Consider the following 25,571-nt stretch of genomic DNA (forward strand, 5'->3'; position numbering starts at 1 on the left):
GCTACCACTGAGATGACACGTCATATTGGTCTGGTCTGGCTACCACTGAGATGACACGTCATATTGGTCTGGTCTGGCTACCACTGAGATGACACGTCATATTGGTCTGGTCTGGCTACCACTGAGATGACACGTCATATTGGTCTGGTCTGGCTACCACTGAGATGACACGTCATATTGGTCTGGTCTGGCTACCACTGAGATGACACGCCATATTGGTCCATTGTGGCCAGCTCATTGTCTACTGTAGTGACTTAAGGCGCCATCTCAATTCATCTTACCTCCATCTCTTGCATCCTGTCACCTATTGCAAGAGAAAGTCCAAGGTCTCTTCCCTCTGACCTTCTTCTCCAATGTGTTTTGAGAAGGAGAGGATGCAAGGTAACAAGGAAAGAAGAATTGAGGAAGAACGTTAGTGTACTGTCGAACCTCAGTCTGCAGCCGTTTCTTCTTAAAGAGAAGCGTTGGCTTGCAGTTTAATCCATGTGTAGGTTTTAGAGACGCACCACTGATTTTAGTTACATAAACCTTAATCCACTGCTTTTCCCTTTTAAAAACCTGTAAATGTGTTCCTACTCACACTGTAGCTTAGTTACATAAGACATTGGATTGAGGTAATTTTCTCAAGAGGAAAGAACCGTTCAGCACCTTGCTCTTCTGAAACGTATTAGAGAAGGTCCAAGGTTCCTCCCCACTGACCATCTTCTCCAATGCTTTTGGAAAAGGAGGCAAGGAGAGAGGATGCAACGAATCGAGAAAATATGAATTGAGAAAGAGCCTTGGCATTCTGATTATTTTGACTGACTGTGACTGTCACCCCCTGCAGGGCTACTTTGAGAGCTGCAACATCCACAGGAACCGCATAGCTGGCTTCGAGGTGAAGGCGTACGCCAACCCCACGGTGGTGCGCTGTGAGATCCACCACGGACAGACGGGAGGGATCTACGTGCACGAGAAGGGCCGAGGACAGTTCATCGAGAACAAGATCTATGCAAACAACTTTGCTGGAGTGTGGATCACCTCCAATAGTGATCCTACAATAAGGTCAGTGGGGTTTTAAAGTCAAACACTCTCTCTCTCTCCCCCCTCTCTTTCCCTGTTTCTATATCGCTCGCGCTGTTGTCTGTTATACAACCCATATTAAGTTAAATTGATTCTGATGTGTAAATGGATACTCTGATGAAATTTTTCCACGTTGTCAATCACAGGGGCAACGCTATCTTCAACGGTAACCAGGGCGGAGTTTACATATTCGGTGATGGGCGAGGCCTCATCGAGGGGAACGATATCTACGGTAACGCCTTGGCAGGGATCCAGATCAGGACAAACAGCTGCCCCATCGTACGACACAACAAGATCCACGACGGACAGCACGGGGGCATCTATGTGGTAGAGCTTTCTTATAACTTGTTTTAATGTGTATTTAAAGAAAACATGTAGTCAAATGTGTAGCAAATATTCTGAGACTTATAGCTGTGATTTATTTGCAAGCCTTTAGCATATTTAACTACTAGCCCACCTTATTAGTGTCTGAAAATAAAATGCTCTAAAACGCTAGGCAGGTAGCCAAGCGGCTAAGAGCGTTGGGTAACCGAAGGTTGCTGGTTTTAATCCCCGAGCCGACTAGGTGAAAAATCAGCCCATGTGCCCTTGAGCAAGGTACTTAAACCTAATTGCTTCTGTAAGTCGCTCTGGATAAGAGTGTCTGTCTGCTAAATGACAAAAATGTAAATTGATACAGAGCCATCTTGTAGTCAATGGACTCTGAAAGACGGTACAGTTCTCATTGGATAAGGGTATTAGTAATGTCATGAATCTGTGCGTCTCCCCTGTAGCATGAAAAGGGACAGGGGGTGATCGAGGAGAACGAGGTGTACAGCAACACGCTGGCAGGAGTGTGGGTGACTACAGGAAGCACACCTGTCCTCAGGAGGAACAGGATACACAGTGGGAAACAGGTACGGAGATGGAGAGAGACCCGTCTGTCTGTTCAGATGGCTCTATGGGCTACTCATCTCTTACAGATGAATGAATGAAATTTGACAATAACCTGCAAACTAAACACTTGCCCTTGTGTGGGTCATACAGGTTGGCGTCTACTTCTACGACAACGGCCATGGAGTGTTGGAGGACAATGATATCTACAACCACATGTACTCCGGAGTTCAAATCAGGTCAGTGAGAGAGCGGGAACTCAAAATGAATGGCCAACCATACATATATGCATTGATTGATTGATGGTTAATGTTTCCCACTGTAACAGAACTGGCAGCAATCCCAAAATCAGACGAAACAAGATCTGGGGAGGTCAAAATGGAGGCATTCTAGTTTACAACTCAGGTGAGAAACCAGTATCTATTATTCTGCCTTTATCCATCCTCCTCTCACACTGCTTGATCTTGTCTGGATAGGGGTGAAGCAAGCACACGTCTTCTTCAGAAAGTGTACCTTTCTACATTTTAAATTCATGTGCAGAACAGTGAAGACACCCTGGACTCACAGGTTCTGAGTGAAGTGGACCAATCAAATTCCTGTGTAATTCAGATGCTCCCACATGAACCTTCTAACCAGGATAAATGAAAGGGAGACTTATTGGCTGATATATTGACTCTGTTTCAGGTTTGGGCTTCATCGAGGACAATGAGATTTTTGACAACGCCATGGCAGGGGTGTGGATAAAGACTGACAGCAACCCCACTCTCCGAAGGAATAAGATCCACGACGGGAGAGACGGAGGGATCTGTATATTCAACGGAGGACGAGGTTTACTGGAGGAGAATGATATATTCAGGAACGCCCAAGCAGGGGTCCTCATCAGCACCAACAGCCACCCCGTCCTGAGGAAGAACAGAATATTTGACGGCTTCGCTGCAGGTGCATTATGCAATTCTAGAAAGCAGGGTTCAATCCAGGTCGTGTTCATTAGGCACCATATGGTGGAAAGTGGAATGAAATGAGAGGGAGGGACTACCTGGATTTGTCCAATAAGAAATCCAAATGTTCTGTTTTCCATTGTGTGCCCTAATGAACACAGCCTACCAGTATTTTGATTTGTATCCTTTTGATTAATAGTAGACAAAGAGTGAGGCCCAATCCAAAATGTGGAAGTTAAACCATGTTGCTTATACCAATCAAATCCTCTTGGATCTCCACAAGTGCTTAGGGGTCAGGCCTGAATCTCCACTTCCTCCACGCTGATCCTGACCTGTCTCTGTCCACCAGGTATTGAGATCACCAATCATGCCACGGCAACCCTGGAGGGAAATCAGATCTTCAATAACCGCTTTGGAGGGTTGTTTCTCGCATCTGGTGTCAACGTTACAATGAAAGGTAAGAGGGGGGAAAGGGGAGGACAATGTGTCACCATGATGTGATTTGTGGATGATTTATTCCTGGAATCTAGCATTGTAGGACCTACTTACATCAGTTAGTCTTTGTCAAAATTGAATTATCTTAAATTGCCTCTTCATTACTTTTTCTCATCTGTACCTGGACTGATCCAACTCCACCTGTCCTCCTGTCTCTCCAGATAACAAAATAATGAACAATCAAGATGCCATTGAAAAAGCTGTGAGTAGAGGTCAGTGCCTGTACAAGATTTCAAGTTACACCAGCTATCCAATGCACGATTTTTACAGGTAATAATTTCTTACCCTATATATCTAACTTCTACCAGTGGGATTTTCCAGAAAGCAGGATTATTAAATTAGCCATTTAAACTTTGATAAACAGCCACTTAACTCTTCACTTTCTGGTTGATTTGAGAACGCTATGTTCTGAAAATAACATTATCAAGCAATGTTGGACAGTTAGCTGGCTAACTCATTGATCCAGCTTTCTGCAACAGGCCCCAGCTGTCCACTTTAATCGGTGTAACCTGGACAACTCGTTTGGCTCATCGCCTGTTTCTTTGTTCTGTCCCTGCGTGTGGTCAGGTGTCACACCTGTAACACAACAGACCGCAACGCCATCTGTGTGAACTGCATCAAGAAGTGCCACCAGGGACACGACGTGGAGTTCATTAGGCATGATAGGTACGTTACTGTTCTCTTGTTAATAAGACCCATACACACTGTATTTTACAGCGATACTTCATTCTAAATGACTTTGCAGATATTCAAATTAGATCTGGTTTTGTTGCAGAACCTCTTCCTCTTGTGCCAAATGAAATGTCACATTCAAACGTGTTAGTATCTCGTCAGTAATTGACTTTAATTTATAAAAAATAGTGTACAGATCCAATTGGATATCTGCTAGTATTTCAGTGGCTACTTGATCAGTTAGTGTAGTCTTCCATGTCATTTCCAGCATAATTCTTTCTTTTGTCTTCGCTGTAGATTTTTCTGTGACTGTGGAGCCGGGACGTTGTCAAACCCCTGCACGCTAGCCGGAGAGCCCACGCACGACACGGACACACTGTACGACTCAGCCCCTCCTATAGAGTCCAATACGCTGCAACACAACTGAGCTGGACCCCCCCCCCCCCCCCCCCCCCCCCTGGACCCTTCCAGGCCTTTTCCCTATATAGTGCACTACTTTTGACTCAAACCCTATGCTGGCCCTGGTCAAAACTAGTGCACTGTAGGGAATAGGGTGTCATTTTGGACAGAGACTCCTGTTTGTTCAGCTCAGCTAACTAGTCCACCTATGGGGAGGATGAAAAATACAAACTTATAAATATTACACAATGTAAAAATGACTTTTAAAAAATATGGGAAAAAATGGATGTCAAGCTGAAAGGAGACATGACATTTCTGCTGTGGATGCACTGACTGCCTGCACCGCTTCTCTTTTTATTTTCCTTCCCAGCAACATGTTGACGAGGAGGCAATGGGACTTGGTCGGTGATGAATGGGTATTCTTATTCCTTTCATAGGGCACTACTTTTGACCAGGGCCAGCATTAGGTTCCTAGTCAAAAGTACCCTATGAACTGAATAGGGTGCCATGTCAGATATTGACTCAGGTTGGAGAATTCATGGGAAGCATTTCAGCTTTATAGCGGAGCTGTGGATGGACGCTAGACATTTTAATGCCCCTCCCTGCCTTTCTTGGCGAAGTGAAGTCAGACTGCAGTTATTGTACAGAGCCATACGAGGAACTAGTTCCTCAGGCAGAGGAGGCAGAGCCTCGCCACACACTGCTTCTGTCTCCGGCAGCAAACCGTTGTGCTGGTATATGTATGGTTACAGAAAAAAATTGACCTAGCACTTCGGGGGTTTTTTAAGAAAAAAAGATTTTAAATGCTTTTCTCATGTAGTTTTGTATTTTCATGCAGAATTGTTACTGTACTTGAATGTCTTTATTAAATATACTTTTTTTTTTGGTTATTACCCCCCACAGACTTGGTGTAATGTCGCAGTATCTACATTCTTTCTGTGAAAGAGAACAAAGCAACATTGACTATCTTAAGAAAAGCTGCGAAAAATACATTGGTCTTGTTAACTTTTAGAATTGATCTAGAACTGTGGCTATTTTGGTTTTGACTCTTTGAACACCCAAATACATTTGTCTGCAATATGGAGATAAGGAACCCATGAATGCTTCGCTACATATTTCCTATTATTTGGACCACACTGGAGGTAAACCTCTGTATTAAGGGCTGGATTCAATCGGTATCTTCCGCGTTAAAATGTAAAGGACATCTGACTGAGCTGACCTGCAGCGTTTACCGATGACTTTGCCAAACATAGGAACATTGCCTTTAAAATTTAACTTGAGCTATAATGCGGATCCTCTGCGATACTGATTGAATCCAGCCCTAAGTCTTGTGAACTTACAGCTGTCCTGGTTAACATGGCGCTTTTCTAGCCTGGTCCCAGATCTGTTTGTTCTGTCTTGCAAATGCCTCGTTGTCATTTCCTATAATGACCATAGGTGTTGGCAATGCCACACAAACCGATCTGAGCCCAGGTTAAGGCAAATATTTTCACATTGGAGTAAAGCATTGCCAGAGATCTTTTTCTAAAGTAAAGCTCTTAAATATATAACCAGTATATGGTGTGACTGTGGGTTCTCAAACAGCCAGAATTGTATGCATGTACCATAACATCTAGACTTAATATATTGTGGAGTATTCAATAACCATTTTGTAGATGCTAGTGTGAATTAAAAGGGTTTAATTTCCTAGATAGAGGAAAGTGGTCATTCTTTTAAAATAAACTTTATTAGATCATAATATTTGTGATAATGGAAAGGGGAGAAGAGCAAACTACAAAGAACAAAACATGGATTCAGAGATGTGAAAGGTTTTAAATGTTGCAAATAGACTGAAGACAGTTTCCTATTCTGAAAGAATCATTTCTACTTGATATAACATTCAAATTAGAAATGTAACGTTCTCTTTAACAGGCCCAAAAAACAAACCGCCTTCATCTTCACAGGTTGCTGATCATCCGGACGAGCAAGGCAAACTGTGTGCTGGCTGCTGTGGGGTCTTCAGCATACAAGCACAGCTTCCTGTGGAGCAAAAAAGATGGAAAAATAACGAGTTACTTGAAGACTCGTATATACAAAACATTAAGAACACCTGCTCTTTCCCTGACAGACTGACCAGGTGAACCCTATGATCCCTTATTGATGTCACTTAAATCAATGTAGACTAAACAAAAATATATATTTTTACTGAGTTACAGTTCATAAAGAAATCAGTCAATTGAAATAAATTCCACATGATTGGGAATACAGATATGCATCTAAAGTATCACAGATACCTTAAGAAAAGTAGGGGTGTGAATCAGAAAACCAGTCAGTATCTGGTGTGACTGCCTCAGGCAGCGAGACATCTCTGTCGCATAGAGTTGATTGTGGCCTGTATAATGCTGTCCCACTAATGGCTATGCAAAGTTGCTGGACACTGGCGGGAACTGGAACACGCTGCCGTACATGCCGATCCAGAGCGTCCCAAATATGATCAATGGATGACTTGTCCGGATGAGTATGAAGCCCATGGAAAAACTGGGACAGTTTCAGCCTCCAGAAATTATTGCGACACTGGGCCATGCATTATCATGCTGAAACATGAGGTGATGGCGGCAGATGAATGGCACGACAATGGGCCTCAAGATCTCATTGTATCTCTGTGCAATCATATTGTCGGGATCCATCCGTGAAGAGCACACTTCTCCAGCATGCCAGCAGCCATCGAAGGTGAGCATTTGCACACTGAAGTCTGTTACGACAAACTGCAGTCAAGTCAAGACCCTGGTGAGAATGACGAGCAAAGATGAGCTTCCCCGAGACGGTTTCTGACAGTTTGCAAACCCAGTTTTGTCAGGGTGGCAGGTCTCAGACAATTCCGCAGGAGTAGAAGCCGGATGGGGAGATCCTGGGCTGCCGTGGTTTCACGGTCTGCGGTTGTGAGACCGGTTGGACATACTGCCACATTCTCTAAAACAACGTTTAAAACAATCAATTCTCTGGCAACAGCTCTGGTGGACATTCCTGCAGTCAGCATGCCAATTGTATGCCACTTCAAATCTTGAGACATCTGTGGCATTGTGTTGTGTAACAAAACTGCAGATTTTAGAGTGGCCTTTTAATTGTCCCCAGCACATGATCATGCTATTTAATCAGCTTCTTGATATGCCACACATGTGAGGTGGATGGATTATCTTGGCAAAGGAGAAATGCTCACAAACAGGGATGTAAACACATTTTGCCCAAAATTTGAGAGAAATAAGCTTTGTGTGTATGGAACATTTCTGGGATCTTTTATTTAAGCTCATGAAACTTGGGACCAACACTTTACATGTTGCATTTATATTTTTGTTCAGTGTACATGAAGGGGAGGAGACAGATTAAAGAAGGATTTTTAAGCCTTGAGACAATTAAGACATGGATTGTGTATGTGTGCCATTCAGAGAGTGAATGGGCAAGACAAATGTCAGTGCCACGCGCACCAGTTTGTCAAGAACTGCAACGCTGCTGGGTTTCACACACAACAGTCTCCTGTGTGTATTAAGAATGGGTGGTGGACCAAAGGACATCCAGCCAACTTAACAACTATGGGAAGCATTGAGTCAACACGGGCCAGCATCCTTGTGGAACGCTATCTACACCTTGTAGAGTTCATGCCTCAACGAATTTAAGCTGTCCTGAGGGCAAAAAGTCAGAGTGGGCAACTCAATATTATGGTGTTCCTAATGTTTGGTATACTCAGTTTACTTCTACATGTACAGTTGAAGTCGGAAGTTTACATACACTTAGGTTGGAGTCAAACTCGTTTTTCAAATGTCTTGTTTACAAACTACAGTCGGTTAAGACATCTACTTTGTGCATGACACAAGTAACCTTTCCAACAATTGTTTAGACATTATTACACTTATAATTCACTGTATCACAATTCCAGTGGGTCAGAAGTTTACATACACTAAGTTGACTGTGCTTTTAAACAACTTGGAAAATTCCAGAAAATTGTGTCATAGCTTCTGATAGGCAAATTTGAGTCAATTGGAGGTGTACCTGTGTATGCATTTCAAGGTCTACCTTCAAACTCAGTGCCTCTTTGCTTGACATCACAGGAATATCAAAAGAAATCAGCCAAGACATCAGAAAACAAATTGTAAACCTCCACAAGCCTGGTTCATCCTTGGGAGCAATTTCCAAATGCCCGAAGGTACCACGTTCATCTGTACAAACAATAGTACGCAAGTATAAACACCATGGGACCACGCAGCCGTCATACCGCTCAGGAAGGAGACGTGTTCTGTCTCCTAGAGATGAACATACTTTAGTGCGAAAAGTGCAAATCAAAAAGTATCTATATCCACAGTAAAATGAGTCCTATATCGACATAACCTGAAATGCTGCTCAGCAAGGAAGAAGCCACTGCTCCAAAACTGCCATAAAAAAGCCAGACTACGGTTTGCAACTGCACATGGGGACAAAGATTGTACTTTTTGGAGAAATGTCCCCTGGTCTGATGAAACAAAAATAGAACTGTTTGGCCATAATGACCATCGTTATTTTTGGAGGAAAAAGGGGGAAGCTTGCAAGCTGAAGAACGTCACCCCAACCGTGAAGCACGGGGGTGGCAGCATCATGTTGTGGGGGTGCTTTGCTGCAGCAGGGACTGGTGCACTTCACAAACTAGATGGCATCATGTGGATGGAAAATTATGTGGATATATTGAAGCAACAGCTCAAGACATCAGTCAGGAAGTTAAAGCTTTGTCGCAAATGGGTCTTCCAAATGGACAATGACCCTAAGCATACTTCCAAAGTTGGGAAGGTGATGAAAATAATAAAAGCTGAAATAAATAATTCTCTATACTATTATTCTGACATTTCACATTCTTAAAATAAAGTGCTGATCTTAAGACAAGGAATTTTTAGTAGGATTAAATGTCAGGAATTGTGAAAAACTGAGTTTAAATGTGTATGTAAACTTCCGACTTCACTGTAACTACAGTTCAACACATACTTGAAGACTCGTAGGGAAATGGTGCTCCTCTCAAACTCCTTGGCCTTCCTGTGGCCTGATTGAATAACATCCTCAGGCAGGTTGGCGAGGCGAGCAGCGTTGAAACCGTAGCTTTTAGGACATGCTCCCGCGATAAACTTGTAGAGGAAGGTGATGGTCTCCTGACTAGGGTCCTCATCTCCCTCATTCTCCACCATACAGGCCTGAGGGGGACAGAGTGATGGGTTAATTGCTTGAACTTGTAGAGGAAGGTGATGTCTCCTGACTAGGGTCCTCATCTCCTTCTTTCTCCACAATACAAGCCTGATAGGGGAAGACTGACTGGTTGATTAAAGGCCCAGTGCAGTCAATTGTTTGCTTAATAGACTAATAGCAAAGAGTTCCAAACTGCTCTGCTAATAACAGCTAGTTTTCAGTTTCCCCTCCCAGACAGTACTAGGAAAATTGTTGGTTGAGAATAAGTTTAGCTAAAAAGCTATTTTTGCCAATTTTAAATTGAAATCTATTACAGTAGTCAGGTTATCCAATTGGCGACAGATTTTCATGCAAATATATATATATTTTAAATCATAAAAGCCATATTCAAAATGTTCCTTCCAGAGATGTGTTTCCACAAAATCGACTTGTTGCATTTAAAATAATGTGTGTGATGACGTAGGGCACATAAAAATAGATTGCGGTTAAATTCGTAAGTACCAAATAAGTCAAATGGGTTTCCATCGCATTTTTAACTCGGATGGCTTTCCTTAATTTATTTTGCGTTATATCGCCAGTGTGCTCACTCTGATACTGGCAGGTTCGCTCTAGTCTAGCCAATGAATAGCGCTATCTACGTGCTGTTGGCTAGAACACACGTACAGCCTTCATGAGATTGTTATGGACAAACGAGCAAGATTTTTTTTATTTGTCAAACGACAGCCAAGCATCGATCATCATGTGAATAGAATAAGATCCTGGATATTTATTGGAAAGGAGCATCAAGCTCATCACCTTGCACTTTCACCAGCCTATGAAGTTCATCATACCTGATTTAATCTGTAGCCTAAAAAAACTGCATGCTCTCCCGACAAGTCGTAGTGGGAGGACCACAAGATGTCATCACGTACTTCGATATGATGGGTATTATCAATATTTGCGAAGAAAAGGATTTCCACCGACAATTCTTGCATAATTAATTTTACCGACAAAAAAAGATCCCACATTGTCTAGCTTATGTGTTTTGTGGACATTTGGGAAGTTTCCATCAGTCATCCCACATGTACTTTATTCGCATAAAAAAGGTTGGCTGGAAACCTGGTTAGAAAATAACGTAATTGTTACCCAGAAATATTTGATATGGCTATAAAACAGCCTACAATTTGTGATTGATTGACAGAGCTGAAAATAACATGTCCAGCGTATAAAATCCGAAGGCACAATATTTGTCATTGAATTGTTATGTCCGTGTACTGTGTTGATGATCATTGAGCTTGCTTGTGTGCTGTCTCCTCACCATGTGTCCGAGCCGTACAGCAGGGTTGTTGGTGTAGTCTTCTACTAAGGAGTGGTAATGTGTGGAGAAGAGGGTCCGACAGCATATCCTTTCCGCCAGCTCGTTCACCACAGCACTGGCTATCGCTGTGCCGTCATATGTGGCTGTGCCCCTTCCTGCAACACAAAGGATCTGTTTCTCACTTAAACTTTATGGGCCGATTTCCCAGACACAGATTAAGTCTGACTTAAAAGCATGTTCAAAAGAGAATCTTCATTGATCATGCTTTTTAGTTCCGAACTAGTTCTGGGTCTGAAACTGGCCAAAGAACTATGCCTCAGAAGTGGAGGATGAACACAAAAGCGACATCTTCTTCTTGTAGTACCCACACCATGTTGAATTCAACACAAAGACTTAAGACAGACAAATAGATAAGAGATGTGTTGTTTACCCAGTTCATCCAGCAGCACCAGGGAGTGCTTGGTCCCATGGTGGAGGATACTAGCAGTCTCACTGAGCTCTACAAAGAAGGTGCTCTCCCCTGGAACACACAGGCCTGGGTTACATTCACTTAGTTCAGAAGGACATCTTAAGGAACACATGCCAGGGTTACATTCACTTAGTTCAGAAGGACATCTTAAGGAACACATGCCTGGGTTATATTCACTTAGTTCAGGAGGACACCTTAAGGAACACAGGCCTGGGTTATATTCACTTAGTTCAGGAGGACACCTTAAGGAACACAGGCCTGGGTTATATTCACTTAGTTCAGGAGGACACCTTAAGGAACACAGGCCTGGGTTATATTCACTTAGTTCAAGAGGACACCTTAAGGAACACAGGCCTGGGTTATATTCACTTAGTTCAGGAGGACACCTTAAGGAACACATGCCTGGGTTACATTCACTTAGTTCAGGAGGACACCTTTAGGAACTCCTGAGACTCTGGGAAAACACTTATGTATCCCAATTCTCAACCCTTGTGCACTTGTTCACTTCACACTTAATAGGAAAGGTTGAATAAATATGGTCAAAACTCCCAGTTGCCCATGCTTACACCAATCAAATACTTTTAAAATGCACAGGGAGCAGTGCACAAGTCCACACTTCAGAAGAATTGGGACACACCCATTCACTTCTTGCGGAGTGGGGTATGAGTCCTTACCAGCCATGATACGGTCCGATGCTCCCAAGCGTGTGAAGACTCTGTCCACAGGGGTAAAGGACAGGCTCTCAGCAGGAACATAGCAACCCAACTGGGCCAAGACCACCACCAGACCACACTGCGGGAGGAGTGACCAAGCACAGGAAAAAATACACATCAGGACCAAGGAAATCCAGAATCATTAGTCCAGACTGTGCCAGGAACACAGAACCACCACAGATGGAAATCTAACAACGTCTAGCCAACAACTACGGGGGGAAGCAAAAGTACACACAGGACCAAGGTGATGTTCAAGATCAACTGCCATTCCTGTTTATTTGGTGTCTTTAATGTGTGATCTTGCAGCATAACCACTTTCTCTCTGGGACAAATAAAGTTGAAAGTGGAAGTTGAAAGAAAAACCCATACCTGTCTCATAAGAGTCGACTTTCCTCCCATGTTAGGCCCAGTGACCAGCACGCAGGGTGCATGTCCTTTATCCTCCTGGCCCTCCTCCTCACCGCCAGGGCAGCCAATAGCAATGTCATTAGGGATGAAGTCATCACCGAAGAAGGTTTTGGTGACACAGGGGTGGCGGGAGCCCCTCAGGTCCAGGAAGGCTGCTGATTGGCTGATGTCACCAGGAATTAGTACTTGAGGCCGTGCCATTGGTCCTCCATCTCCTCCCTGGCTGTACCGTGTCAGACTCAGTAACACATCTACACAGGTAAAAGCAGATCCTAACTTAGTATATAAACATGCATTTTGTTTTTGGAGATATGTAGATGTGTTGTTTCTTGTGTATAAATGATGCATGTCTGAAGTTAGTTACGTCCTACAAAATAGTATTTAAAAACACACATAACGATGACATAAAATATAGACCAAACGTCAAATGCACCTAATATTGTGATTGGGGTTGCACATTTTGGGGAATATTCAGAGATGGAAACTTTCTGTGGGAATTAACGGGAATTAACAGAAATATGCAAATTAATACCTTAATACCATTTAAATGTAGATGTTTTTTGCGTTGGATATATTTACCATAACATATGGAGACAGAAACAAACATTTTATCTTATCATAAGTAGTCAATTGCAAATGATTAAATCCTTAAAATAGAAAAAAAATAAAAAATGTAATTAAATGAGATGACTCTTCACATGGGATGATTTCACTGAACAACAAAAGTGAATATTGAATGATCCATCGCATCTCCCAAAAACGTTTTCAACATACATCTGTAAAATGATAGTCTAGAAACTAAAGCTTTGGTTGTCTTCCTCAGGCTTCTCTCTGTACCTGGACCTCCTTAATGTCCATCTCTTGAACATCAGACTGAGGCCTCATCTTCACTGTCACTTCCCATCCTTGTTGAAGATGGCTCGTTGTCAGGCTCAAAAAGTCAAAAATTTGCTCAGATGGCCACCAATTTTTCAACCCTTGTATTGGTCAGCCTGTTGCGTGCTTTGGTGTGTGTCTTCCCAAACAAGGACCAGTTGCGCTCTGAGGCGGCTGATGTTGGTGGGATTTAGAGGATGATGGAGGCAACAGGGGAAAGAGCCTCCAATCCACAAAGTCCCTTCCACCAGGTGGCTGATGATATGTTGATATGTTGGCACGACTGCCATATTGCATCTCCATCCCAAAGCCCTTGCTTGGAAGTGTACTTCGGCAGACTGCCAAGAACCTTGCCCTCATCCAGGCCAAGGTGGCGAGAAACGGTAGTGATGACACCATAGGCCTTGTTGATCTCTGCACCAGACAGGATACTCTTGCCAGCATACTTGGGGTCCAACATGTACGCTGCGGTGTGTATGGGCTTCAGGCAGAAGTCTTCAAGCTTTTTGATGCATTTCAGAACTGCAGTTTCCTCTGCTTGGAGCAACCGTGAAGTGGGGAGGGCAGCACGGATTTATTCTCTTACATCTGCAAGCAGAGTCTGAACATCAGACAGAATGGCATTGTCTCCCTCAATCCGTGCAACGGCTACTGCTATAGGTTTCAGGCTGCTTACCGCTCTCTCCCAAAATACATCATCCAGGAGGATCCTCTTGACGGGGCTGTCCATATCGGCAGACTGTGATATGGCCATTTCTTGGGGGAGACTCCTTCCCCTCCAGGAGACTGTCAAACATGATGACAACACCACCCCAACGGGTGTTGCTGGGCAGTTTCAATTGTGGTGCTCTTGTTCTTCTCACTTTGCTTGGTGAGGTAGATTGCTACTATAACTTGATGACCCTTCACATACCTAACCATTTCCTTGACAATCTTGTAGTGTATCCATTGTTTTCAGTGCCATGATGTCCTAGAGGAGCAGATTCAATGCATGAGCAGCAAAGCCAATGGGTGTGATGTGAGGGTAGGACTCCTCCACTTTAGACCAAGCAGCCTTCATGTTCGCAGCATTGTCTGTCACCAGTGCAAATACCTTCTGTGACCCAAGGTCAATGATGACTGCCTTCAGCTCATCTGCAATGTAGAGACCGGTGTGTCTGTTGTCCCTTGTGTCTGTGCTCTTGTAGAATACTGGTTGAGGGGTGGAGATGATGTAGTTAATTTTTCCTTGCCCACGAACATTCGACCACCCACCAGAGATGATTACAATAGTCTTCTTTCTCTATGATTTGCTTGACCTTCATTTGAACTCTGTTGAACTCTGCATCCAGCAATTGAGTAGATAAAGCATGTCTGGTTGGAGGGGTGTATGCTGGGTGTAGAACATTCAGAAATCTCTTCAATACACATTGCCTGTGAGCATTAGAGCTGAACCAGTTGCATACACAGCTCGAGCAAGACATTCATCAGCATTTCTGTGACTACGTTTCTTCCATTTAGTCAAAAAAAACTGATTTGAGGAGAACCATGAGCTGTTTCTATCGATAAGGTGTCTGATTCATCATTTTCACCTCGAATAGAAGTATAGGGACTTTTGTCAGAAGTTGCTTGTTGTGAGCTCTGAGGGAACTTTATGCACTTGGCCAGATAATTCTGCATCTTTGTTGCATTCTTCACATATGATTTGGCACAGTATTTGCAGATGTACACAGCTTTTCCTTCTACATTAGCTGCAGTGAAATGTCTCCACACATCAGATAGCATTTTCCTGTAAAGATTTGAAAAAATAAAAATAAAATTTCATGTACAGATAAATAGTTAAGCAGTTAGATTAAACAACTATTTTTGTAAGATAAATGTTATAATATGAAACATGTATGGAAACAGGTGAATTAACACTAAGTTAGCAGGCTCAAGCAAGCTAAAACCCACATGGCAGCAAAAACTAACTAGCAGAAATTGTTAAGTTAGGGTGTTTAAATCATTTCTTTGCTGTAGGCTACTATTTACTAGTTACCAAAAAAAATGGTGTCAAAATATATTCACCCCACCCAGTATTGTAATCAAAACTTACCAGAAAGCATGTAGTCCTTGGCTCAGTCAGTGTAGTACTGTGGGTTCAATAGCATCTCAGTGTGCAAGATCTTGAGAAACAGCTGTACATGATGGAAGAGTGCACTGCACTGCACGTGATGGAAGAATGCACTGTGTATGCAGAGGGTTGCAATTCCATTGAATTGGGGATAGTTTAACCAAAATATGCCACAAGACCTAGAATTGCCTTGTGTATCCCACAAAAAAAAGGTTAACTGTTATAAGCTAACTTTTTGATGAATTTAAGCAAAATTCCCAGGCTTAAATTTTAGAAATTTTCCTGGAAAGCTTTCAACCCTAATTGTGATAGCCTCTTATTGACCACATTGGCTTCAAGGCAACCATCCAAGCCCAGTAAATCCCCATCCACACCATCCTCTCCTTTAGACCAACACTGGCAGAGTGTTCTGTCCTCATTAGGTTCATCAATATCTTATAGGGTTGTTTTTAGCAGCGTAGCTCTCTGGAGTGACCTACACACACTGGAAGTGTCCCAAATGGCACCCTATTCCCTACATAGTGCACTACGTTTGACCCAATAGACCAAGATAGCGGCGCAGTAAGACATGTTTGTTTTTGTCCCATGTAAATATTGTCTTTTTCTTTTGTATACATTTCAATCTCTTTTTTACATTTTCAAATTAAACATGCCTTCCTGCAACCTGCCTCACCCAATGTGGTACGGATCTGCTATTTATTAGACCTTATAACTGGAACCTCCATCAGAGGCTAGCCAGCTAATTAGCTACTAGCTTTTCAGTCATTGTTAGCCACTGCTAGTGGTCTTCACCTTTAGGTCGGACTCCAGCTGCTTTAGCCCGGATAGCCCAGATAAATACCTGCCAGTCTGCACAGCACGATATCAGCCCTGAGCATATCGGACTGCTTTTTTCTCTCCACTACATCACTGGATTCCTGCCGCAAGCTCTGGACCATTACGCCGGATCTTTGCAGCTAGCTAGTTGCTACCGAAAGGCTATTGTGGCTAACGCCCTTGTCCAGAAGCATGCACCAGCTATCCTCGAGCTAGGCCCATTTCCCGGCTAGCAAACAAAGTACACCAACTACAATACAAACAGGAAGTGAGAATTCTGAGACTGAGTTGAACATTGACCATCGCCGATTCAATTCCCTGTAAAGATATGGATCTGTTTCCACTTCCTACGCCTTCCACTAGATGTCAGTCTGTAAAACATGGAATGAAGCCTCTAGTGTGATGTGGGGCCGGATGGGAGGCGTTTCAGTCATTGGTCTGGCAGAATGCCAGTTCCTGGTAATGCGCTTTCCTCATGATATCGCCTTGCGTTCCATAACTTCTACAGACATGAAGGAATGCTCCGGTTGGAACGTTATTGGATATATGATAACATCCTGAAGATTGATTCTCTACTTAGTTTGACCAGTTTATTCTACCTGTTATATAACCTTTTGAAGTTTGTCCGAGTTCGCCTGCATTTGCGCGAGCGTTTGGACATGTGTACTAAACATGCTAGCAAAAGTAGCTACTTAGACATAAGTAATGGACATTATCGAACAAAACAATTTATTGTGGAACTAGGATTCCTGGGAGTGCATTATGATGAAGATGATCAAAGGGAATATTTATGATGTAATTTCGTATTTCTGTTGACTCCAACATGGCGGAGAAATATTGTTATTTTTGAGCGCTGTCTCAGATTATTGCATGGTGTGCTTTTTACGTAAAGTTTTTTTTTTTAAATCTGACACAGCGGTTGCATTAAGAACAAGTGTATCTTTAATTATATGTAAAACATGCATCTTTCATCAAAGTTTATGATGAGTATTTCTGTTATTTGACGTGGCTCTCTGCAATTTCTCCGGATATTTTGGAGGCATTTCTGAACATGGCGCCAATGTAAACAGAGATTTGTGGATATAAATATGCACATTATCGAACAAAACATAAATGTATTGTGTAACATGATGTCCTATAAGTGTCATCTGATGAAGATCATCAAAGGTTAGTGATTAATTGTATCTCTATTTCTGCTTTTTGTGACTATTATCTTTTGCTGGGAAAATGGCTGTGTTTTTCTGTGGCTATGTACTGAGCTAACATAATTGTTTGGTGTGCTTTTGCCGTAAATCCTTTTTGAAAATCAGACATGCTGGCTGGATTCACAACATGTGTAGCTTTAATTTGGTGTCTTTCATGTGTGATTTCATGAAAGATTGATTTTATAGTAATATATTTGTATTTGGCTCGATACATTTTTTTCTGGCTTTTGGCCAAGTGGGACGCTACCGTCCCACATATCCCAGAGAAGTTAACTAGCATTGAAAAAGTTAATCCATTCTACTGTAAAATCTGTCCCCATCTTCTGAATCATGCTTGTATAGTCAGTAGGCTACAGTAGTCTATGCTTCGCAGGGGGGGGGAAGGTAGCTTACACACTAGCAAAGATTTTCAGCGGCAGGCAGACACTGGAATACGTTTGAGTGACAGAGCGAGGGCTTTGCATAGGTGTTTTTTTTTTTTTTTTTTTTTTAAAATAACAGCAAAATAAAATACAATTATAAACCAGTTCCCATGCTTTTAAAATAACAGTTCTATTCCAGAACAGTAGAGATCACTTTCGTTCCAATGCAGAAACAAATTGCCCTTTTCCAGTTTTTGGTTTGGTTCAAACCCCTGCCAAATATGATTATAAAGCCGACTGTTTATAATGGATGTAAAATATCAGTTTACAAACGTGTTTAGGCATTGTCAACAAACCAATGTCTGTGGCTCACCAGGTGCATGAACTGTATCTATGGCAACCAGCAGCAACTCAATATTAAGTATAATGCACCTCAAAACAGCAAGCTGTAGGTTTATGGAATCGTTGATTCTTTTGAATTCAACTAGACCTACATGATCATGAGAAGATGTTGATCACTGTGCATTTGATTTGACTATTTAAAATACATACAAATGTTACACCAGGCAACATATATATACCAACAATTGCCCAGGATACTCAGAAGACTCATTGAGCCAGTTAAATAAACCTAATAAATCAAAGCTTACCTAGCACAGCCATGCACTCCACCCCAGTCTGCCAGTCCCTGTAGTTCTTGTCAAAGTTGTAGAAGAGTCTTCTCATGCAGTCCTTCAGAGCTGCGTCTCTCTTCTCCTCAAGACTCTGGAGCTCTGAGAACAGACGCTCTATCTCCCTGGTCCAGTAGCGTTTCCAGCCCTTCTTAGTGGACTTCACCTGATATAATAGAGTTCAGAAAAGTTTGCTAAACTGTCACTCCACAATATTTTACAAGACATACTACAGATTAAAAATCACATTGTGTAACACTCAGTATTTCTAATTTGGCAGACGCTTCTTTTTTGGCCCCAGCGGGAATCAAACACCTGAAAATGGCATTGCTAGCAGCCACTCTGACCTTGTACTCCTCAGGAATGTTCCTCTCCGAGACACTGTCTGGTACTTCCATCTGAAAGCGGTTCCGTCCCGTCCCCCAGTAGGTCAGGTTCCTGCAGCCCAGCCTCTTCTTCTGCCTGGCAACATTCAAGTTTGTTAACTGCATTTTACATACACATTTGTCCAAGAAAAATATAGCAAAAAAGCTAACTTCAATTCTCCATTGGGCATGCTTTTTAGTTCAGGACTAGGTGTAATGTGACCCTGGGAAGGTGTCCTAAATGTGTTTCTCAAGAGATGAAGGTACCTGTCCAGGTAGTCCTGTAGGTCCCTCTCACAGGCCTTGATGCCACTGAGAGCCTGGTCAAACTCTGGGTCAAAGCCAGCCTTAGGGGTGATGACTCCGGTGGTGCGGGCCTTCTGGTGGTCGAAGGCTGTGTCCCAGCGTTTCAGCTCGGCCGACAGGTCAGGGAAGAGGCCCTCCTGACCGTCATCCTTCAGGTTGACCACCTGATGAGATTACATGAAATTGTACTTTATTAAATCACCAAGAAGAAAACAGTGTCATACTTCGTTACAACCCTAGTAAAAACAAACACAAATACTCAACATTTAAAACAATCACAAGACAACACCAATAAATACAGAACATTTAAAAAGTACAGAATTAGTCAAGTAAAAAGCACAATTATAGTGACGGGTAGTGCTGTGGTGTGTAGTGTACAAACCTGGCGCAGCAGCCTGGACCGGAAGTCGACCGCGACCGGTCCTAGTATGGTCACAATCTCCTGCATGGTCTTGAAGCCCTCCAGAGCAGAGAGGAAGTCCGCAATCTTTTTCTTACTGTAGGTGACCTCTTCATACAGAACAGCCCTGCTGTCCGGGTGGTCCTGACCCTTCGGAGTACCGATGCTGTGGATCTTACTAAGGAGCCTCTCCAGATCAGGGAGCTTCTTGAGCAGGTCTGAGACCTCCGTAGCCTGGGCCTGCACTCCCATCAGGTCATCCAGAGCATCCAGACGTTCCCCTATAATCATTATAATACATGGGGTTTATATAGCGCATTTCAATGACCGAGCAAATCAAAAGAAATAAGACAATAGCAGACCAACCAATGAAAACAAGAACAGGGTTCAAAACAATAGGTTTCTGCATTTGTGTATTTTCGTGTTCCCCTCACCTATGGATGTGGGGTTACAGAGCGGGGAACAGAGCCACTGCTTCAGCAACCTTTTACCAAATGGAGTACTACAGGTATCCAGGCGTTCCAACAAGGTCCCCTCTGTACCCCCCGACACATTCTGCAGGATCTCTAGGTTGGCTAGGGTCACCCCATCCAGGACCATACGCTGACGGGTCTGGGAGAAGAAACTGGTCGGCCCGGCTGCCTTCTCCATCTCCACGTCCACTGGGATATATTCCTAAAATTTGGGATAAAATCATAACTTACTGCACCCCTGGAACCTCTTGCCTAGGTGCCAGGCTGTTTCTGCTCTCTTGACAACTCCATATGGAATCGTCCTGCCATGTTTGTTTTTACAGTGACAAAAGAGTAGGCAAAAGCATTGACAGATCTGGGACCGGGCTTCACCTGAAAGGCTCAAACTAACCAAACTACTTATTTTCCTACAACATTCACTAATTTATAGCTAGCAAATGTTCATAATACAAATTAAGCATTAAACCAATAACTTAATTGGCTTAATTATTATGGTGGGCTAATCGGTTAACCATTGACATCCCTACCTGGAAGTTGGTCATGGACAGCAGCTCCTGGTCTACCAGACATTTCTTTAGGTAGAACATACAGCCTCCCAGGGCCGACAGGGCCAACTCATACCCCTCCTTAGGGGTCAGACCCAACGAATCGCTCTCAGACGTCATGGATTTGAGGACAGAGGGGAGAACACTGCTCCCAGACTCCTCATCCTTCCTCACACTCTCCTTAAAGTAGTCTTCTTCAGCTAGGGTCTTCAGGGTCTTCTGTGCATCCCAGAACTGGGAGCCTGTTGAGAGGGAGGAGGGTGTAATGTAGTGAACATTACTGTTATTCCAGTCCATGCTTTCATTATATTGATAACCGATAAACAATATTCCATTCCATGTTTTAATTATGCACTAGTTGAGCGAGAGAGAGAGCAAGTCAACAACAACGTTGGTAAAGTAAAGTTCAGACACCCAACCAATTTTCATAAACATAAAGACGGACGTTACAGACTGGAAATACGGGAGAGGAAGGGGTCACTTCATCCACTTTTTATTTTATTTACAATGATACTGATTACAGCTGTAAAGTAAAGCTGTAATCATTATCATTGTAAATAAAGTACTGAAAAAGTGGATCAAGTTAAATATTGATGTATACAGACAAACACAATAAAAAAAGTATTGAAAAAGAACTGTGAACCTGCAGTCAGCCCCTCCTGCATAGCCGAGGACAAAGAAGCCTTGAAGATTTTACGTGTTTCGGCTGAAGGGTTCCCCTTCTCAAAGAGCACCTGTGTGAACAGAAAGAAAATAAAGGACCATTTTATATACATTTTCCTTTATGTCTAAAAAACATTTTCGACTAGGATGGGGCAGATCAATGTAGTGTGTCTTGTTGTTGGGTGATTGTGATATGCTGTAAGTGTTGTGAAAACTAGAAAGGGTCATTTCCATAAATAATAATTGTGTGACTTGCTTCAGCTGTCCCAACATATTTTTATGGTAGTGAATGAAGTTAACAAGTTTAAATTGTTAGTGTTGAACAATTCAGGCTGTAGAACAGTGGAGGATGCTGAGGGGAGGACGGCTCATAATGGCTGGAACGGAGCGAATGGAAAGCATGTGTTTGATGTATTGGATATCATTCCACTTACTCAGCGACAACCATTACCATGAGCCATCCTACCCAATTAAGGTGCCACCAACCTCCTTTGCTGTAGAAGTAGTGACTGACCTGTGCAGGGGCGTAGTGAGACAACAGGGTGCGGAGCCGGGAGCAGTGTCGGTCATCCTGGAATTGGCCCACATGGAAGTACCCTACAGATGTGTCCACGAAGCTGACCCCATAGGTCCTGCAGTGCCCTGAACTCTCCTCCTCTGCCTTGAGATGAGAGGTTATACTTTGTGATGCAAAACACATTCCTGCACAACCTCCATGTCACACAATATAAAAAAGTGTAAAGGGTTACTTAATTATTATTTTTATTACAAAGTTCAGGCTTGTATATGCAGCTTTGCTAACATTCTGGGATTGTGGCCTATTCCGCCAGAGGAATTTAGAGGAATTTGACCCAAACATAATTATTAGATGAACTAACCCTGTAAAAAGGACAGTGTTGGGGAGTAGTAAAATACATGTAGTTCAACTAGTAATTTAACTACATTTTGCAGTAGCTTGGTGGTAGTTGAACTCAATGGTATGTTGGTAGCTGGAAAAGTGGGTAATCTAATTTTACCCAGAATTTCCCCAAGCGGCCCACCCGGCAAAGGAATGGCGCCCTGTGTGAAACATTCCAAGAAAAACGCTGAATTAGAAGTCGACCGGCTAAAATCGCCATGGCCGATTAATTAGGGCCGATTTCAAGTTTCAATAAAATCGGTAATATGCATTTTTGGACGCCGATTATGGCCGATTACATTGCATTCCATGAGGAAACTGCGTGGCAAGCTGACCACCGGTTAGGCGAGTGCAACAAAGAGCCAAGGTAAGTTGCTAGCTAGCATTAAACGTATCTTATAAAAAACAATCAATCTTCGCATAATCACTAGTGAACTACACATGGTTGAATCACAGCCTACTTTGCCAAACGGGGGATGATTTAACAAAAGCGCATTCGTGAAAAAAAGCACAATTGTTGCAATGAATGTACCTATTTTACGTAATTATGACATAACATTGAAGGCAATGTAACAGCAATATTTAGACTTAGGGTTGCCGCCCGATCGATAAAATACAGAACGGTTCCTTATCTCACTGAAAGAATAAATGTTTTGTTTTCAAAATGATAGTGTCCGGCTTTGACCATATCAATGATCAACGGCTTCTATTTCTGTGTTTATTATATTATAATTAAGTGTGATTTGATAGCGCTATCTGACTGAGCGGTGGTAGGTGGCAACAGGCTCGTAAGCATTAATTCAAACTTTATTGCGTTTGCCAGCAGCTCTTAGCAATGCTTGCTTCACAGCGCTGTTTATGACTTCAAGCCTATCAACTCCTGAGATTAGGCTGGAAATACTAAAGTGCCTATTAGAACATCCAATAGTCAAAAGGTATTTAAATACAAATGGTATAGAGAGAAATAGTCGACGCGTCATAATCCCTATAAAAACTACAACCTAAAACTTCTTAACTGGGAATATTGAACCAGCAGCTTTCATATGTTCTCATGTTTTGAGCAAGGAACTTAAACTTTAGCAAAAAAATTTTTACATGGCACATACAGCACTTTTACTTTCTTCTCCCAACAATTTGTTTTTGCATTATTTAAACCTCCTAATGCAAGACAATGCTAGACCTCATGTGGCTGGAGTGTGTCAGCAGTTCTTGCAAGAGGAAGGCATTGATGCTATGGACTGGCCCGCCCGTTCCCCAGACCTGAATCCAATTGAGCACATCTGGGACATCATGTCTCGCTCCATCCACCAACGCCACGTTGCACCACAGACTGTCCAGGAGTTGGCGGATGCTTTAGTCCAGGTCTGGGAGGAGATCCCTCAGGAGACCATCCGCCACCTCATTAGGAGCATGCCCAGGCGTTGTAGGGAGGTCATACAGGCACGTGGAGGCCACACACACTACTGAGCCTCATTTTCACTTGTTTTAAGGACATTACATCAAAGTTGGATCAGCCTGTAGTGTGGTTTTTCACTTTAATTTTGAGTGACTCCAAATCCAGACCTCCATGGGTTGATAAATTTGATTTCCACTGATCATTTTTGTGTGATTTTGTTGTCAGCACATTCAACTATGTAAAGAAAAAAGTATTTAATAAGAATATTTCATTCATTCAGATCTAGGATGTGTTATTTTAGTGTTCCCTTTATTTTTTTGAGCAGTGTGTATATATATATATATATATATATATATATATATAAAAAAAATATTTAAAAAATTGGCCGATTAATCGGTATCGGCTTTTTTTGGTCCTCCAGTAATCCGTATCGGCATTGAAAAATCATAAATCGGTCGACCTCTAGTAAGGTCTATTGTATTCAGCGCATAAATTTGATTCGATCAGTCTTAAATGGAAGAAGTTTGAAACCACCAAGACTCTTCCTAGAGCTGGCTGCCCTGAGCAATTGGGGGAGAAGGGCCTTGGTCAGGGAGGTGACCAAGAACCCGATGGTCACTGACAGCGCTCCAGAGTTCATCTGTGGAGATGGGAGAACCTTCCATAAGGTCAACCATCTCTGCAGCACTCCACCAATCAGGCCTTTGTGGTAGAGTGGCCAGACGGAAACCACTCCTCAGTAAAAAGCACATGACAACCCGCTTGGAGTTTGCCAAAAGTAATCTAAAGACTCTTGGTTTCATGAGACGGTGTAGCATGCAGCTGAGATTTTTTTCAGCAGCAGAGACTGGGAGACTAGTCAGGATTGAGGCAAAGATGAATGGAGCAAAGTAGAGAGAGATCCTTGATGAAAACCTGCTCCAGAGCGATGAGGACCTCAGACTGGGGCGAAGGTTCACCTTCCAACAAGACAACAACCCTAAGCACACAGACAAGACAATGCAGGAGTGGTTTCGGGACAAGTCTCTGAATGTCCTTCAGTGGCCCAGCCAGAGCCCAGACTTGAACCCGATTGAACATCTCTGGACAGACCTGAAAATAGCATAGCTGTGCAGCAACGCTCCCCATCCAACCTGACAGAGCTTGAGAGCATCTGCAGAGAAGAATGGAATAAACTCCCTAAATACAAGTGTGCCAAGCTTGTAGCGTCATAGCCAAGAAGACTCAATGCTGTAATCACTGCCAAAAGTGCTTCAACAAAGTACTGAGTAAAGGGTCTGAATACTTATGTAAATGTGATAGTTATTTTTGTTTAATACATTTGCAAAAATGTCTACAAACCTGTTTTTGCTCTGTCATTATGGAGTATAAATTATTTAATCCATTTTAGAATAAGGCTGTAAGGTAACAAAATGAATATACTGTACAACGCATCACAAAACACATCCTACCTTCTCCTTGATGCTGAGGAGGTATTTGCTGTGTGTCTCAGAAGGGGCTCCGTCCAACACGCTGTAGGTCTGCGTTCCCCGTGTGATGATTCGGCACACCTCACGCTGTACCACCCGGTCAAACTTGGTGGGCTTCAGCATGGTCTTACAGCGAGCCTCCATCATGTCTGGAGTCTCCGTCTGCTCCACACGTGCCACCTAACATAAGAAATACTTTATTAATGACTGAGAAATTGGTTTGCCAGCAAAACAGTAGTGATGGGGGGGAAATAGTTACATACCGCAATATTATTTTGGATAACATTAAGCCTTTTAAAAAGGATGAGTCTTAGCTTTCTTTTAAAAACAAAATGGCTCCCCACCTTGTATCCCCTCTGCACCAGTCCGTCTGAGAAGCGTCCAAAGCCTATCTCGGGGAAGCCAGAGTGGGCCCAGGCCCCCTTCATGAAGGTCAGACCCAGCTCGTTGACACCAATCACAGCATCCATGTGGTACAGCTCATAGAACTTACCCACCTGAGTAATAATACATTTTATTTGCACCTTTCA

General features: G+C 42.8%; 2 protein-coding genes across 4 annotated transcripts in view; one reads left to right on the forward strand and one right to left on the reverse strand.

Moving 5' to 3' along the window:
- The window catches only part of LOC129828778 (F-box only protein 11-like), a 40,115-nt gene extending 33,987 nt beyond the window's left edge, over window positions 1–6,128 (forward strand). For 2 of the 3 annotated variants that reach the window (XM_055889978.1, XM_055889979.1), the window contains exons 12-21: window positions 827–1,044; window positions 1,209–1,389; window positions 1,836–1,958; window positions 2,089–2,174; window positions 2,264–2,340; window positions 2,620–2,874; window positions 3,223–3,330; window positions 3,530–3,638; window positions 3,936–4,034; window positions 4,338–6,128. In XM_055889978.1, the coding sequence (XP_055745953.1) occupies window positions 827–1,044; window positions 1,209–1,389; window positions 1,836–1,958; window positions 2,089–2,174; window positions 2,264–2,340; window positions 2,620–2,874; window positions 3,223–3,330; window positions 3,530–3,638; window positions 3,936–4,034; window positions 4,338–4,467 (1,386 nt within the window). In that variant the 3' untranslated portion in view covers window positions 4,468–6,128. The remainder of the gene's footprint in view (window positions 1–826; window positions 1,045–1,208; window positions 1,390–1,835; window positions 1,959–2,088; window positions 2,175–2,263; window positions 2,341–2,619; window positions 2,875–3,222; window positions 3,331–3,529; window positions 3,639–3,935; window positions 4,035–4,337) is intronic. The other variant, XR_008755293.1, reaches the window with a different exon arrangement.
- An 18-nt stretch (window positions 6,129–6,146) lies between these two features.
- msh6 (mutS homolog 6 (E. coli)) overlaps window positions 6,147–25,571 on the reverse strand; it is a 32,123-nt gene continuing 12,698 nt past the window's right edge. The window contains exons 5-20 of the mRNA XM_055889977.1: window positions 25,386–25,538; window positions 25,024–25,221; window positions 21,793–21,939; window positions 21,259–21,349; window positions 20,598–20,857; window positions 20,032–20,272; window positions 19,580–19,878; window positions 19,159–19,361; window positions 18,874–18,988; window positions 18,506–18,692; window positions 12,466–12,755; window positions 12,058–12,175; window positions 11,345–11,434; window positions 10,915–11,069; window positions 9,423–9,625; window positions 6,147–6,458 (exon numbers count right to left, since the gene is read on the reverse strand). Of these exons, the coding sequence (XP_055745952.1) occupies window positions 6,377–6,458; window positions 9,423–9,625; window positions 10,915–11,069; window positions 11,345–11,434; window positions 12,058–12,175; window positions 12,466–12,755; window positions 18,506–18,692; window positions 18,874–18,988; window positions 19,159–19,361; window positions 19,580–19,878; window positions 20,032–20,272; window positions 20,598–20,857; window positions 21,259–21,349; window positions 21,793–21,939; window positions 25,024–25,221; window positions 25,386–25,538 (2,832 nt within the window). The 3' untranslated portion in view covers window positions 6,147–6,376. The remainder of the gene's footprint in view (window positions 6,459–9,422; window positions 9,626–10,914; window positions 11,070–11,344; window positions 11,435–12,057; window positions 12,176–12,465; window positions 12,756–18,505; window positions 18,693–18,873; window positions 18,989–19,158; window positions 19,362–19,579; window positions 19,879–20,031; window positions 20,273–20,597; window positions 20,858–21,258; window positions 21,350–21,792; window positions 21,940–25,023; window positions 25,222–25,385; window positions 25,539–25,571) is intronic.

The sequence above is a fragment of the Salvelinus fontinalis genome, chromosome 30 (genome assembly GCF_029448725.1).
Source record: "Salvelinus fontinalis isolate EN_2023a chromosome 30, ASM2944872v1, whole genome shotgun sequence".
NCBI classification, from domain to species: domain Eukaryota; kingdom Metazoa; phylum Chordata; class Actinopteri; order Salmoniformes; family Salmonidae; genus Salvelinus; species Salvelinus fontinalis.